Raw genomic sequence first — 13,705 nt, 5'->3', positions numbered from 1 at the left:
TGAACTATCATGACACTCCCATGTCATCCATCATAGAGATTATTTAATGGTACCATGATAATATGAAATGTAGACATTGAAAGTTATCTTTGTATTTCCCTCCAAACTGCATTTTCAGTTTACCTTTTGTGCATGAAGTGAAGCTTTATGTAACTGTATGTGAATATTCTCTAAAAAGAAAAGAAACAGCAAGTAGTCTCAAATAGTCACCTGCAAACCAAGCAGATCAAGTATTTTACTAGGGCAAGTAGAAAAAAGTAATTTTTTTTTTTAATGAGGTATATTTACAGAGCACATTTTTTTTCTGGCTTCAAAGTATAGTTACTGGAAAAGCATGCCCTAATTATAGCTTTTTATGGTTTTGCTCATTTCCAAACATTTGAAAAGAAAATGCAAGTTGTTTATAAAATTGTTTTTCTTGTTTATTTTAAATGAAGCTGGTACAGACAATGTCCATTCAAAACCCACGTCCCAGGCCAAAAGGTACAAACAAGAGTGTCAAAGTAACACCAGTTGTCTGCTGTGAACATTCTTGCATGAATACCTGCGTGTACTAATTGCTATATGAAGTTAAAATGCTTCTGGGCTCTTCTGGCAAGATTTAAGAATCATTAGGGTTTTCAATTTTATGTCTTCAGCAAAGCCATCTCTGGAGCAAGGTACAGATGACAACAGTTCTAGCTTTTCCATTTCCAACTCGGTAATCTTCTTCGTTGGGCCATCAGCACAATTTAAGCAAAATAGCTCTGAGTTATGGATACATAATTTCTCCACAGTTTAGTTCTCTGAAAAACTTCATCTCGCACTGAAAGTTATAGTCCAGGAGTGAAACAGTCACACATCAAAACTTCAGGGCAGATATGGAAGTCATTAAGAACACTCGCCCACCTGGCAGATCTTACAGCCTTCGTGCCTGAAATGCACGAACCTAGTGAACATACAAATGCATGTGTGTACATGTATTTCTAAAGGGGAGAGCAGAAGGGAAGAGGGGAGCAAGGCTGCAGCTGGATCACAAAAGTTCAGCACAATGAAAACAGAAACAATAGTGTATAATGAGCACGAGAATTCAAAATACCAGACGCTTGAAAATAAACTCCCAGAGATGGGGTGCCAGTTTCAATTCAGTGTTGAACACCACATTACAAAAGAACTATTATTTAAAAATAAAAAAGGATTAAGGGGGAAGAAAACAAACAGAAGGATCTAAACTGTTGAGTGACCCCCCGTCTGTTCCTGATAAACTTCAATCACATCTTCCTCCTCCATCCCCAGCTGTGAGAACAGAGAAAAACAGCATATAATTGTTATAAATCTGGTGTACTGAATTCAGAGCAGGTCCTAGACAAGTTATACAATGGTTTGTTCCTCTGCCCCATCATAATTCATCCAAAGGGTGAAAAAATTTTCAGTCACCATCTCATTAGCCAACATTCAGGATTTTTAGTCCTTTTCCTTCAGTCTTATACATCTCAAAAGCCTTATCAGTGAAGACTAAATCCTCTTGTGGAGCAATACACATCACTCTGGAAGTTGCTGGCTTTATCTTTCTCCAAATCCTTTCCTGGGCAACAGACGCACAGGAACATAACCAACATCATAGTGCGTGCACCAGCTGTACAGCCACATGAAACATATAGCACACTACTAGCTCACAATATAGCTAAAACCTACAGCTTGCAACTCAAAGACTGTTTACAGCTGTTCTCTCAAAGAGCAGAAATTGTTCAATTTCACAGTGCACAAGTTTGATTTTTCAGAAGGTCATTATTGTAACAGTTTCTTCTGCTTTGTCATAACAATTGGTGGAAGTTACTAGACAGCAGAAGTGGTGTTTTCTGTTTATTTACACTTTCATCTAATAAATATGAACTAAATACATATTTATTCCAAAGTCACACTGAAGTTCTAGTTCAACAACTGGGAAGTTCCCTTCAGTTTTTTTCCTCTCTCTGGTGGGCAGTGATTACACCCTTCCTTCTGAGACAACATTACACATGAAGGTCCAATCAGTCTCTTCCAGAACTGCGTATCTGCCTTACTAAAGATTCTAGTCAGACTATATTTGACTAAATATAGTCCAAAAAGTTGACTATATTAAAGAAATACTTTCATTCTGGTTAACAGGCTAGCAGAACAGAGAAACTAATCAATTTGGTATTTAGTTTCTCCAGTGAACTATGTAATACTTTCTAGAAAGAAACTCACCTCCTTGGGGGTATGATTATCAGTAATTCTCTGACCCTCGAAGAGGAACCTGAGTGAATTCATTGGAACACCCTAAAAAAAGAAACAAGATATACAAAAAAACAACTTACTGAAACTTGTACAGATCTACAAGAAAAACTTTTAATAAGAATAACACATGTGAAAGTCAAAGAAAGTGTTAGTTCCTGTTACACAGGGAGCACAGCTATTCTGTCGTGACCATGTAACTACAAAGAAGCGAGTCAAGGAGTATGATAGTGCTGAAATGCGTGTTTGTTCCAGTCTCACTGGAGTTCTAGCTCAACAACTTGGGAAGTTTCCTTAGCCTTTTTTCTCGTCTTCTTTTATTTATAGTGATTACACCCTCCCTTCCAAGACAACATTACACACAAAGGTTCTGTCTTTTTCTGAACTGTGTATCAGCCTTATTAAAGATCCTAAGACAACAGAAGGAACATGATGTTTACTTCATTAACTCCCACCCTTGCTTTCCCAATCTTATATCACCACAGGAAGGAATAGCAACCTTTACCATTATCAGTTCTGCAAAAACCCTACTCTGGGGACAAGAAAGAGCAGAGCTGAGGGGAAGAAAAAGGAACACAATTCAAACAGGGAGAATGGAGCATCCTAATGGTAAATAAAGTTAAGTTGCAGTATGTCTATTGTACAGTGTGCCTGTGTTACAGCAGAATATCATACTTCACATCAATAGATGAGGTAAACACCTGATCTTTTTCTTCTCTTTCAAGTTATGAAAAAAAACACAGGTGAAATATGATCTGGTTTGTGTCTCAAATAGATCTCAGAAATATTGCTTGCAAATAACTAGGCAGAAAAATTCACAGGAAAGAACAGCTCTTCACACTGTTCCAACAATCCCTCTGGCCAACTTGGAAGAAACATTCAGTCCCTTTACCAGAGAAAAGCTACTTGACACCAAAAAACATATTGATTGCTGATAAAGGAAATCACAGACTCTCCAGAATTCAGTCCCCGAGATTGATATAGCTGTGTTCATTCAAACAATTATGTCTTAAAAAACAGAATTCTACACACATGCATTTTCATTAATCAATAAGACTGCTGCATAAATTATTTCCAAAATCTATTTTAAAAATTCAAGTTTTTCAAATTAATTGCAATTCTAATAATTTGAATTGGCTATAAACATATCTGGTGTTTGATCTTGTCTTTCTTCTTACTCCAGAAAGATAGCAAAAAAGAACACATTCTACAAAAGAACACTTCAACTGACAAGTTCAACTTGTCTCAAAGTAATGAGAAAAAAAAAATCAAAGTATTATTTCTTATAATTATATCTCCTGAAGTGAACTCCAACACAGTTACTCAAGAAAAGGCCACACAAGGCATCTATCCCCAAAGCTGGGGGTAAACTAGGCCAGGGCTTCTGGAAATAGCAGCAGTGAATCCACAATATCTGCCATAGAATCTGGAAGTGAAGATACATTTTTGTTCTCTAGCAGGAGTTACTATTTACCTACATCCACACTTCGTGTTGCAGATTTCTTTAACTTAGGGCATAATAGCTAGTGTTAATCGATTACCATAGTAATGGCTGTAAGAATGCCTAAGGCTGCTCTCATTCTAAGCTGCAGTATTCTACAGCTTTAAGGGAGTTTTGCCTGGAGATGGGAGATTTTACAGTAATTATAAATGCATGCCTGGGCATTTTAAAAGATAACTTCTATGTCTTCTGAGCAGCCACTATATATTTTCAAACAGTAATTTTAACTTACTACAAAATTCACAACTACGTTGCATAGAAATACCTTTACTTGCTAAAAGAAACAAGGATATTCATTATATTGGTACCATCCGATACCTGTCCTGCTGGTAACTAGACAGAAGCTTGACTGTCTCAACAAATGTCCTTATTTGAAAGAACAGTGAGAAAAGTAAAGCTAAAGTATTTGGCTTTTCTATTTTCTTTTTAAAAAGAGTGTCACTGTTTCACAAACCTGTCTCTGACAGTATGATTCTTTGAGTTTCTTGAGGTGTGTTGTCATTTTCACCTTGAAGTGAATTTCACTGCTGTCCTAAGAACAGAAAAGAAAAAAGTTACTCTCTTTGTAGTAACTGCTTGCTTTATCTATGCTAATTTTAAGACTTTCATTAAGAAAAACTTAAGTAAACTACCATGGAATGCAGTTTAACTATCACCATGCATACCTTGGTGCATCATAACATGAACCTCCAGGATGATCTATCAGTCACTAAATTCATCATGCACTTCCACAGGAAGCTCTATTTTAAAACAGATGGCATAGTATAGCCTTAGGCTCACTATGGAGGTTTTGGATTTAAAAGTACTAAAAAGCATACATGGTTCAGTCTGTGCTTCCATCTTTCCCCAGCTGATGTACTTATGAAATACAAACATACATATGCAGGGGACTTCTGCTCTAAGATTCCAAGAGACAAGTTAAAGCTTGCACTTCAAAATATATACGAAACCTTGTTCAATATGAGTAATTATCTGCAAGTTAAGTTACAGTCAGACTTGGCAACACAAAACTAACCTAAGGAGAACCTTAGTTCTCATTATTCTAGAGTCCTTCCTACCAGCCATAAATTACACATTAACTACAACTGTCAAAACAGCTACAGATAAAACAGACTACAAGTAGTTCTGTGCAAGAACCACGTGGGTCACATTCAGCTTTTGAATGTGTTCTCATCTCTGCTGATTAAACCAGCAGGAGGTAAGCTAGTTTGTGGTAGTCCTACTTTAATTCACCCATCCCAAGTCAACAGCACAGCAATCACACTGATACTCCAACAAACAATAATGAGTGAAGTCATATGAGTTAGGGGTTCTTTGCACAGAAGGACCTCTGCATTCACATTCCAACAGAACTTGAATTCAGATTTATAATCCACCATTCACATCTACCAACATGCCAGCCAACAGAATCCTCTCCCCTTCCCTGTTCAAGAAAGCTGACCTCATGCTTACTGCAATACATGAACTCAATTTATCACTTTTGCCACATATTTCATTCATACCCCTGGATAAATTAGCCCTCAATGCATCAGGTCCCCTAGTTGCAAGATGGGGATCACACTGATCAAATCCCGAGTCATAAGGATAGATCACTCAAGCTTTAAAAGAAAAACCAACCCACTACACCAGAGAGTATACTAACATACATTACTGGCAATTGGCAAGTAGTTTATTGAAGGGGAGGATCCCCATTAAAGAACTGAAAGTATCAACTTTCATTTGTTCATTTCTACAATACAAAAACTCACAACTTCACCAAATGTCAACAAGTAATTATGTAAAAACTCACCTGCCCAATGACTTTGAGTTTAATGTATTCCCCTTCTTTCTTATCTCCTAAGTCCTCAGCTGAAGGTTTTGCTTCCTGCAAGAAAAACATTTTTAAAAAATCTGATCAGTTCAACACTTTTGTTATTTTCACAGGACAGTATGTCAGCTGCCATCCTCCTTATTACATGAAATTAGACTATCCAAGGCACCTTATTTCTTCCTGTGTGTGAAAATAATAGCAGCATAGAATTATGAAAGGCTGTCTGACTGCCTGTGAAAAGTTTAATTAATGACGGAAGAGAAACACTGTGAAGAACATTAAGAGACAACAGAAGGATCATTTGGAAATAGATGACAGATGCAAAAATGAGAAGTACAATTCTATACCATTAACTCCTAGTCAACAGACTGCAAAAAATACACAAAGTGTACTAAGAGGCTCAGATATTTGACAGAAAAAAGAACACAGTGAGGAAAGTAAACAGAAAGTACTTGTGACACCCTATCAGTGTAAAGAAAGTGAACCATGCAAACATTTTTCAGGCTATTGCATCAACAGTAGTCACTACTTTCAAAAGGATGGTCAGGCACCTTCTTTTCTATGACAACAAAACAACAGTAACAGCTTCCTTCTAGTATGTTTGGTTTAAGACCACAATTCTTAAAAGTTGCAATTGTAAGAACTATAGTATTTTGATATTCTTCCAGGGTAAGAATTAATTGTACAGACAAGTTTGATTCAAGAACTTGAGCGCTAAAGCTCATCAAAAGGGTTTAAGTGTTATGTTCTATAAGACATGAATTAAAGACATCAAAGTTTTCATGTTAGCTGCTGATAAAGAAGACAAATGAGAGATCAGGTACTATTAACTCCATCCCTTGCCTGTCACTACATATTCTGGATCAGGCCTTTAGTTATGTTCCAATGCAACACAAAGGGATTTTACACAGACACTGCCTCGGGTCCAGATGGTGCTTCATGAAGAAATCTTCCCAAGCAGTCAGAAACAAGGATACCCTGCTGATCATGTTTCAAATCTTTCTTTTATATTTTATTGCTTAACACAGTAGACAAAGTAAACAAAATATGTACAGGTGCCTACCACATACGTTTTCCCAGCCCTAAAGGGACTTTTTGCTGAGTATACAGAAACATCCTTTGTATAGTTAGACTTGAACATTCTTTAGGATCAAGCACCAAAAACACATGATAACCTTCTGTATTAAGTCCAGCCAGAGAGGTCTCTCTCTCCAGATTAAAGTGCCAGACAAGCCTTCTCAAGCATTTTTTTTTTCCTCCCCTTAAAGAGGTTAAACATGCACAACTTCTTTGAATGTTAAAAGTTCAGGGAAGGGCAGGGAGGAAAGTCTGCAAACACCTTCCCTCTCTGTACCAGTCTCAGTCTGGAGGAAAGAAAGAGAGGAAGTGCTCTTTGTATCAGTTTGACTCACTGCCTCAAGCCAGACCCATTAGGGTTTCTGTGATGACAAAAAAGTAGGAGCCAGAGACTCCACCTGGTTCTAATACTTTTTACTGTGCTCCCCACTAAAGTTTTCCCTTTCTAAGATATCCAAACTCTAACCTCATGGAACTATTTGCAGGAATAAAAATACACTGGTTTCCACTATTGACTAAAAAGGAAAAGAAAAGCAAGAACCTGCAGCTTTTTATGATAACTTGCACAAACTTAATTTTTATTGTCCATATGCAGGATTACTAACCTCTAGGAATCAGAAAGAGATCCAGATCTTTACAGACCTGAAGTCTGTAACTTCAAAACTATCTCCTGTTTTGCTATCGCTGAAAGAATTTGTGAGAACCTCCTGTCCTTTTACGTGACACTTCAGGTCAGTCACTGCCTTAATTTACTTTGCATAGAAACCAAATTGCACAGCAGCATATTATCCCAGCAGCAGAGACATTTGTAGTAGTTTATACAGTTCTGTGCATTGTAACAGATCTACCTACTTCGCTTTCCAAAACAAATCATCCTGTACATGGTATGACAAATCATCGTTGCTACTACGACAGTGCCTCTGGCCAATGTGAGTGGAAAGCAATGATTCATAAGATGTTTGATTCCTACCCCCAGGTAAAGAGGACTCTAGGACTAAAAACGAGTAGGGGAAGCAGCAAACAGTAGAAAAAGCAGAGGGAATTGGAGTCTTGAAACATCATACCATAAAAGATGCTCGTTTAAAGCCCCAGCAACCTCTCACCCACAAATAAGAGCAAACAGAGCTGTAATTTCAGGAAAAGAGAAATAAGATCAAATCGATGTTGACAATGCCAATAATTGAAGCTTAAAAAAGGAGCAAAATATTTGAAATCAGAACACAACAAGACCCAGCAAGTCTGAAACAGCTCCCTGCATTTTGTCAGTGAACTATACTGCCATTCAACACCAAATGGTAAAGCCAACACAAAAACACTTAAGAACAAAGAAAGCAAGGAGATTGCAAATTTACTAAACTACAAGCATTCACTAACAAAATCCTGGATCAGCAATCTGCAAGCAAGCCTCCAGACTTTCTACTTGCACTGTGAAAAGAACTGGTGTTTAGAGTATCTCATGAAACAGTACATAAAAAAGACTACCATACAAACAGAACAGCAATACCACATCACTCCAAGTTCTAACTTTTCATTAGATGCCTAAAGTTTTAAAGGCTTCATTCCACAGTTTTCCTAAAGAGCACAAAGCAATGCTCCTAGTACTGTCTCACATTTATATATCAACACTAAATTCACAACTGTAAAAAGCACCCAGTTCCTTGAATGAAACACACTGGTATTGCTATTGCAACTAATGAAACAAAACAAAGATTGTAAGGCAGTATATTGCAAATTTCCTCCTCTGGTTTTCCGAAGTGCTCAAACTTCAATGTCCAAGCCTAAAAAAACCCCTATACTCAGCACGCTTTAGATCATCTTTAAAAAAAAAAACAAAACAACAAAACCAAAATTACTAGATGAATAGGACTACAGCACACTTTCTAATACAGCAAATGTACTCTTACATTTGTTATAGGAGTGGGAAAATGCATACAAACTACAGTATTCTTTATTAGTACATGAACAGATAAAAATGCCAGCATCTAGATTCAATTAAAGCAAAACCAGCCTGAGACCCTTGACGGGAGGGGGAAAATGATTCTTTTTGTTTCTGCTTAGATTCCACCAAGCAGCCATGCGTTTTCTGAAGTCTGCCCTTCTTACAAATATTTTTACTTATCATAAAAGTTAATTTCCTATTGGAAATAAAGTAACTAAATCAAGTATACCTTCTTTAGTAACTATATCAAAAGTATGCCTTCTTTATTTATACTAAAAAGACAAGCCAAAACTCATAACTGGTGACAAATTATGTCCTCTTAACTCGATTCCGGGGCCAAAGAGACAGACACTAAGCAATCCACAATTTTGAGTAATTCAATTATTCCTGTAGGATTGATAAACAGAGGAATGAGATTAACAGTGCTGCACTACCATACGTTATACTGTTACTTAAGCATCTGTTTAGCTCTTGTTGCACAGTCCCCCAGAAGTGAATGACACAACATATAACAATGTTTAGCTTACCTATTAAAAAAAAAAAAAGAGGGTCCTTATTCCAAGAACTTTAAAATACATATCCAAAAAAGGTTATCACATAAAATGAATTTTACATAGTTCAAGCAGTCCCAAAGTAAAAACATGTATGTGTTTTAGCAGAACTTGCCTGGAGAAGGAATTACCTAATGAAAGCTGCTATGTGTTAAAACATGCCTTAGTTCACAAATGCAGAGAGCTACAGAGCAGGTCACGTGAAGACCAGTCTACAAAATCTAGTTCAGAATTTGCCTCTTTTCTTATGCAGCCACTTTCACGTATTTTACTACACTAGAAATGTGTCCTAACGGGTGTCAGCAATAGCTGTGCTCCTAGCTGCACTCACAGGCAGGGACAGGCAGCAGCACCATCCTCACCAGGAGAGTTGCATTGTGCTTGAAAGTTGGGGGCGGGGAGGAAGACTACCAGCACATACAGCAATGTTTCTATTCACGGGTCAGAACGTATCCAGGCTATTCCTCAAAGCAGGAACAGTGTATAGTAAGCTTAGCCTTGTCTCTGGATACTTTTAATTTCCTGGCTGGCAATAGTACTACTATTCTTGACTCCACAGCACTGCAAGAGACATTTCTAGATACCGACATTGATTTTTCCAAAGTCGAATCGTCGTCATGACAAAGTTAGAAAACACTGCCATATGAAGGCAATATAAAAAATAAAGCAAAACAGAACACAAATTAAAACCGGAATGCTGTTTTAGCTTTCCACCAGCAGGTCACATAGCCTAAAGCAATAGTTGCAAGCAAAGGACTGTATACATGCCACGCCAAGCAAGCCAGGAACTTGTGGTACAAGTAACTATTTAAGTTCCCGGTTGAGAAGTCAGAATTGACAGGAACGTAACAATGTACAAGGAGTGAAAGCAGGGCAGAGTCTTGGTGAAGGACGGGGTGTTTAATATAGGCAAGCAACGCTCAGCTAAGAAAGTCCAGGGTTTTTCCCCCCCCTCCTTTTGCATTCCTAGGGCAAACAGAGGACCTGGCAGGTCTAACCCTACCCCACACAAAGCCTGCTCCGGGGGAAGAGCATCCTACCGCACACCTGGGAAATGGAAATTGAAAGGAAAGAACTGTTCCGCACCACGGCTCACCTCTCGCTGCACTCCTGGCTTTCCAGGGCCGGGGCTGCCCCGGCGGCGATCCCGGCCCCGGGCCCTGCGGAGCCGCCCCCGCTCCCGCCGGAGGTCGGCCCCGGCCCCCCGAGTGTCCCGCGCCTGGAGCCCGCCCCCGTGCTCTCCGCCACATACCCTGAGCGAAGGGGAAAGGGGGATTAAAATACCGCGGGGGGCGGCGAGGGGGTGTCAAGAGTTTGGCCGAGGTCGGAGACGAGCACCCCCCCACACACACACACTCCCCGACGGGAGCATCCCCCCCAGCGCCTTCCGGGCGGCCGCGGCCTCGCTCGTCCCGGGCCGCCCCTCACAGAGCACGGGGCCGGGCCGGGGGCTGCCCGGTGGCAACGGAGGAGGTGGGGGGGCGGACAGCTCCTCCCGCGCCCCCAGGGCCTCGCCGCCGCCGCCCGCGGCGCCGTCTCCCCGCGTCCGGCGGCAGCTCCCCCCGGGGCCGGCGGCCGGCGGGTCGGGGCCGGCGGCACCCGTACCTGGTCAGACATGGCTCGGCCCCGTTGCGTGCGGCAGGCTCGGCTGGGCCGCTGCAGGCGCTCCGCTCCTTTCTCTGCCCGCAGCGCAAACACAGGCCGCGGCGCGGGCGGGATTTCCTGTGCGCCTGAGCTCACTTCCCGCCCGGCGCGGCCCGCCCGCTGGCTCCGCCCAGCGCCGCCGGCCCCCCGTGCCGCTTCCCCGGGCTCGCCCGCACCGGCCCGTCCCCGGGCAGAGGCGGGGAAAGGCCGCCAGACCGCGGCAGGGAGCGCGGCTCTCCCCGGGCCCCACGGCCAGGCCCGGCGGCTGCGAGCGTAGGTGGCCTCCCAAGGCCCGGCTGTAGCAAGGCACCTAATGGCCTGCCCCGGAGGGAAAAAAATGGGTGGGTTTGCGTACACCGCTAGCTATAGGCAGCCTGACTGAAAGTGTGGGTCTGCACGGCCGTTTTGTCCTGCCCCAGAGCAGCAAGGCCAAGTCACCTAACCCTTCGAAGAAAAGCAGGGTTTACAGCAAAAGTCACTCTCATTACACCTACCTGTAACGACTGGCTCAGGTTTTTTACTAAAAGATATATTTAACAACAGAACTCACTTTTCTATTTATGCACAGCTTGCATTTTTTAAATCATTGCAACTATACAAGTAATAGGGCATGCATGTATTAAGCAAAATTGCACTAAGGCCATTGCCTTTGCACAAACTTCTAGGGATACGCTGTACAAGCACAGAACGGATGTCCTGCTCTACATCGGCACAGCACAGCTATTTAGAGGTTCACACAAGAAACAACACCTACACCTTAAAAAGATTACATTTAGACTTCAGGCTGTTTGGACTGCAGCCCATACTATGAACATCCCTCTACAATAACTAAGGCAATTCTTGTATGGCATCACTGCTGGAATAAGTGTATGCTTGGCTCTAAGTGGCCAGTAAGTAGAAAAAACACATGTGAAAACCATAAAATAACAACATCTGTAAAATAAATGGATCAACAGAAATCATTCCCACTGAAATGGGAGATTCTTATCTGGATCCTCCTAGATAGGTTTTTAACTTTATCAGCTACCTTTGGGGAAGGGCAAGAAATCTCTCTAGGCAGAGCACATCCATCAACACAGAGATTCCAACGCTCTGTGTACCACGTTCCTTTCTAATAACACCAAACACCAAAGCAGCTACACTCTGTGCCTGTACTGCTGCACTTCACTAATTGAATGGCATGTTACAAACATAGCTACACCAAGGGGTGCATTTTAACTAGCCAGGGAAACTATGCTGTATCTAGATTCAGAGGCATTAGTTTTAATCACAACCATTAAAACAATTCCAAATTAACAAGGGAGGATAAAAAACCTAAAGAGAACCAAAACAGGTGCTATTCAGAGCTACAGAATTAAGATAATCTTTCTTAGGCAAGGCCTAGTAGGGAGGAAAGCTAAATATATTCATACTATGCCAAGCTCACAGTAAGAGCTCATTGTGAACTTAATAACACTACACAAAGCACCAAAATAAGCCATTCAAGCGCTTCACAGCAAAACATGATATTAACAGAATAGAAAATGGCAAATACTTACTCTGTCCTAAACATCACTGCTCTTCACAAATGAAAGCAGTTTTAAGAGCAGGGAGAGTAGCTTCATAGCAATAAGGTTGAAATCTCAGACTCTGGCATAAAACTTGAGTGTAATTCTTCATTTTACCAATTTTTCTGTGCAGTCTTGTAATAAAGGTAACACTCCCATGAGTCAGAATGCTATCCCTATACATAGCAATAAAGGCATAATGTTGAAACACACCTGCACACTAATGGTAACACCACCTCTCTTTATGCCCTTCTTACTCAGTTGGTTGTGGATGCATTGTCTCTTCAAGATACAAGCCATGTTTGTACAACATCCACATAGCTAGTCTCCGTTCAGCCTATGAGAACTATTGAAATACACCAGCAAAAATCACACCTTTCTTCCTCGACAACCCAAACTCAACACACAGCACACTTAAAACACAACAAAAATAATGCTGTTTTAAATAGACTAATATACCCCCACAAACTGCTTTCCACAAAGCCCAAAACCATTCTTGCTGCTGCAGCCACCATCAAGGCTACTCGCCCTCATAACCTCACTTAATTCTCAGGTGTTTTGTAACTTCTCTAATTCCCCATCTGCAATTAATCACCTGAAGTCAATAAAGTTCACTTCTGCTCCTTCAAATTGCTGTTAACTTCTCCAAAGCTGTGTATGTGGTTTAAGAGTTAAGAGCTGTTAGTGGTTTTTCTCAAAAATATTGGTGCATGTAGCCTCTGAAAAGCTTTTTCGGTCTGTCAAAAACAAATTCCTTATAAAACTGCTCTTTAACCTCAGAACAATCTGTAATTACCTCATGACAACACATTTGCTTGAGAGCAGTTAGTGCTGGCAAACAGGCTGAATGCAGCATTTTAAGTCAGACAACTAAGTAACATTTACTCTTTAATTTGCTCTTCACAACAGTAGTACTGCCCCTGAGCCAGCAGCACCAGAACCAGTACTTTAAAACTAGAGGGAACCTGGAAATTCTCATTCTAGTTGAACAACATTTATTTGACAATATTAAAGAGTTGTGGGACTTCAAAAAATTGGTTATATTATCTAAAGCACCAAAGTCTTTCCTTTAAAAAAAAATCTTAAGAATGATGTGAATCCCCAGATTTCTCTGACTTTCCACGCTTTCCAGCATATTCCTTACATGAGAAGCAGGAGAGGAAATGAAGGCGTGCTGACTCATACGGATGGTTGCATAAAATGCAGCAACAAATGTCTGATATTAATCAAGCCCAAGTGTTGCTTGCAGCCTCTCTTCCTGCGGGCAGGAATAACTCTGCCTCTATTTTCAGCGCAGGTAACCCTCAATGTGAAGGAAGCGGGAATTTATCAGGGCAAGGCCTGGCGCTTTTCACCCGTACTCCCCTGGCACGCAGCTCTTCCATTACTGAGCCGGGCCCG

At 40.9% G+C, this 13,705-nt stretch overlaps 1 protein-coding gene across 1 annotated transcript; it reads right to left on the bottom strand.

Moving 5' to 3' along the window:
• Positions 1 to 397: 397 nt before the first annotated feature.
• SUMO1 (small ubiquitin like modifier 1) lies at positions 398 to 10,871 on the bottom strand. Its single transcript, XM_074829419.1, has 5 exons — positions 10,719 to 10,871; positions 5,526 to 5,600; positions 4,191 to 4,268; positions 2,209 to 2,280; positions 398 to 1,275 (listed from the first exon to the last, which is right to left on the bottom strand). Exons 1-5 carry the CDS (start codon positions 10,728 to 10,730, stop codon positions 1,207 to 1,209), a joined length of 306 nt encoding a protein of 101 aa, XP_074685520.1. The 5' UTR covers positions 10,731 to 10,871; the 3' UTR covers positions 398 to 1,206.
• Positions 10,872 to 13,705: the final 2,834 nt, after the last annotated feature.

This window comes from Strix aluco, chromosome 6, assembly GCF_031877795.1.
Source record: "Strix aluco isolate bStrAlu1 chromosome 6, bStrAlu1.hap1, whole genome shotgun sequence".
Classification (NCBI taxonomy): domain Eukaryota; kingdom Metazoa; phylum Chordata; class Aves; order Strigiformes; family Strigidae; genus Strix; species Strix aluco.
Note: the sequence above shows the minus strand (reverse complement) of the source record. Positions and strands in the feature narration are given on the sequence as shown.

Bases quoted from the DNA above. Each gene is read 5' to 3' on its own strand.
- SUMO1 (XM_074829419.1), bottom strand. The intron at 2,281-4,190 runs GTTTGTGAAACA...TTCTTTTTTTAG, and splicing joins AATCATACTGTCAGAGACAG to GGTGTTCCAATGAATTCACT. The intron at 1,276-2,208 runs GTGAGTTTCTTT...CTGTTCTCACAG, and splicing joins ATAATCATACCCCCAAGGAG to CTGGGGATGGAGGAGGAAGA.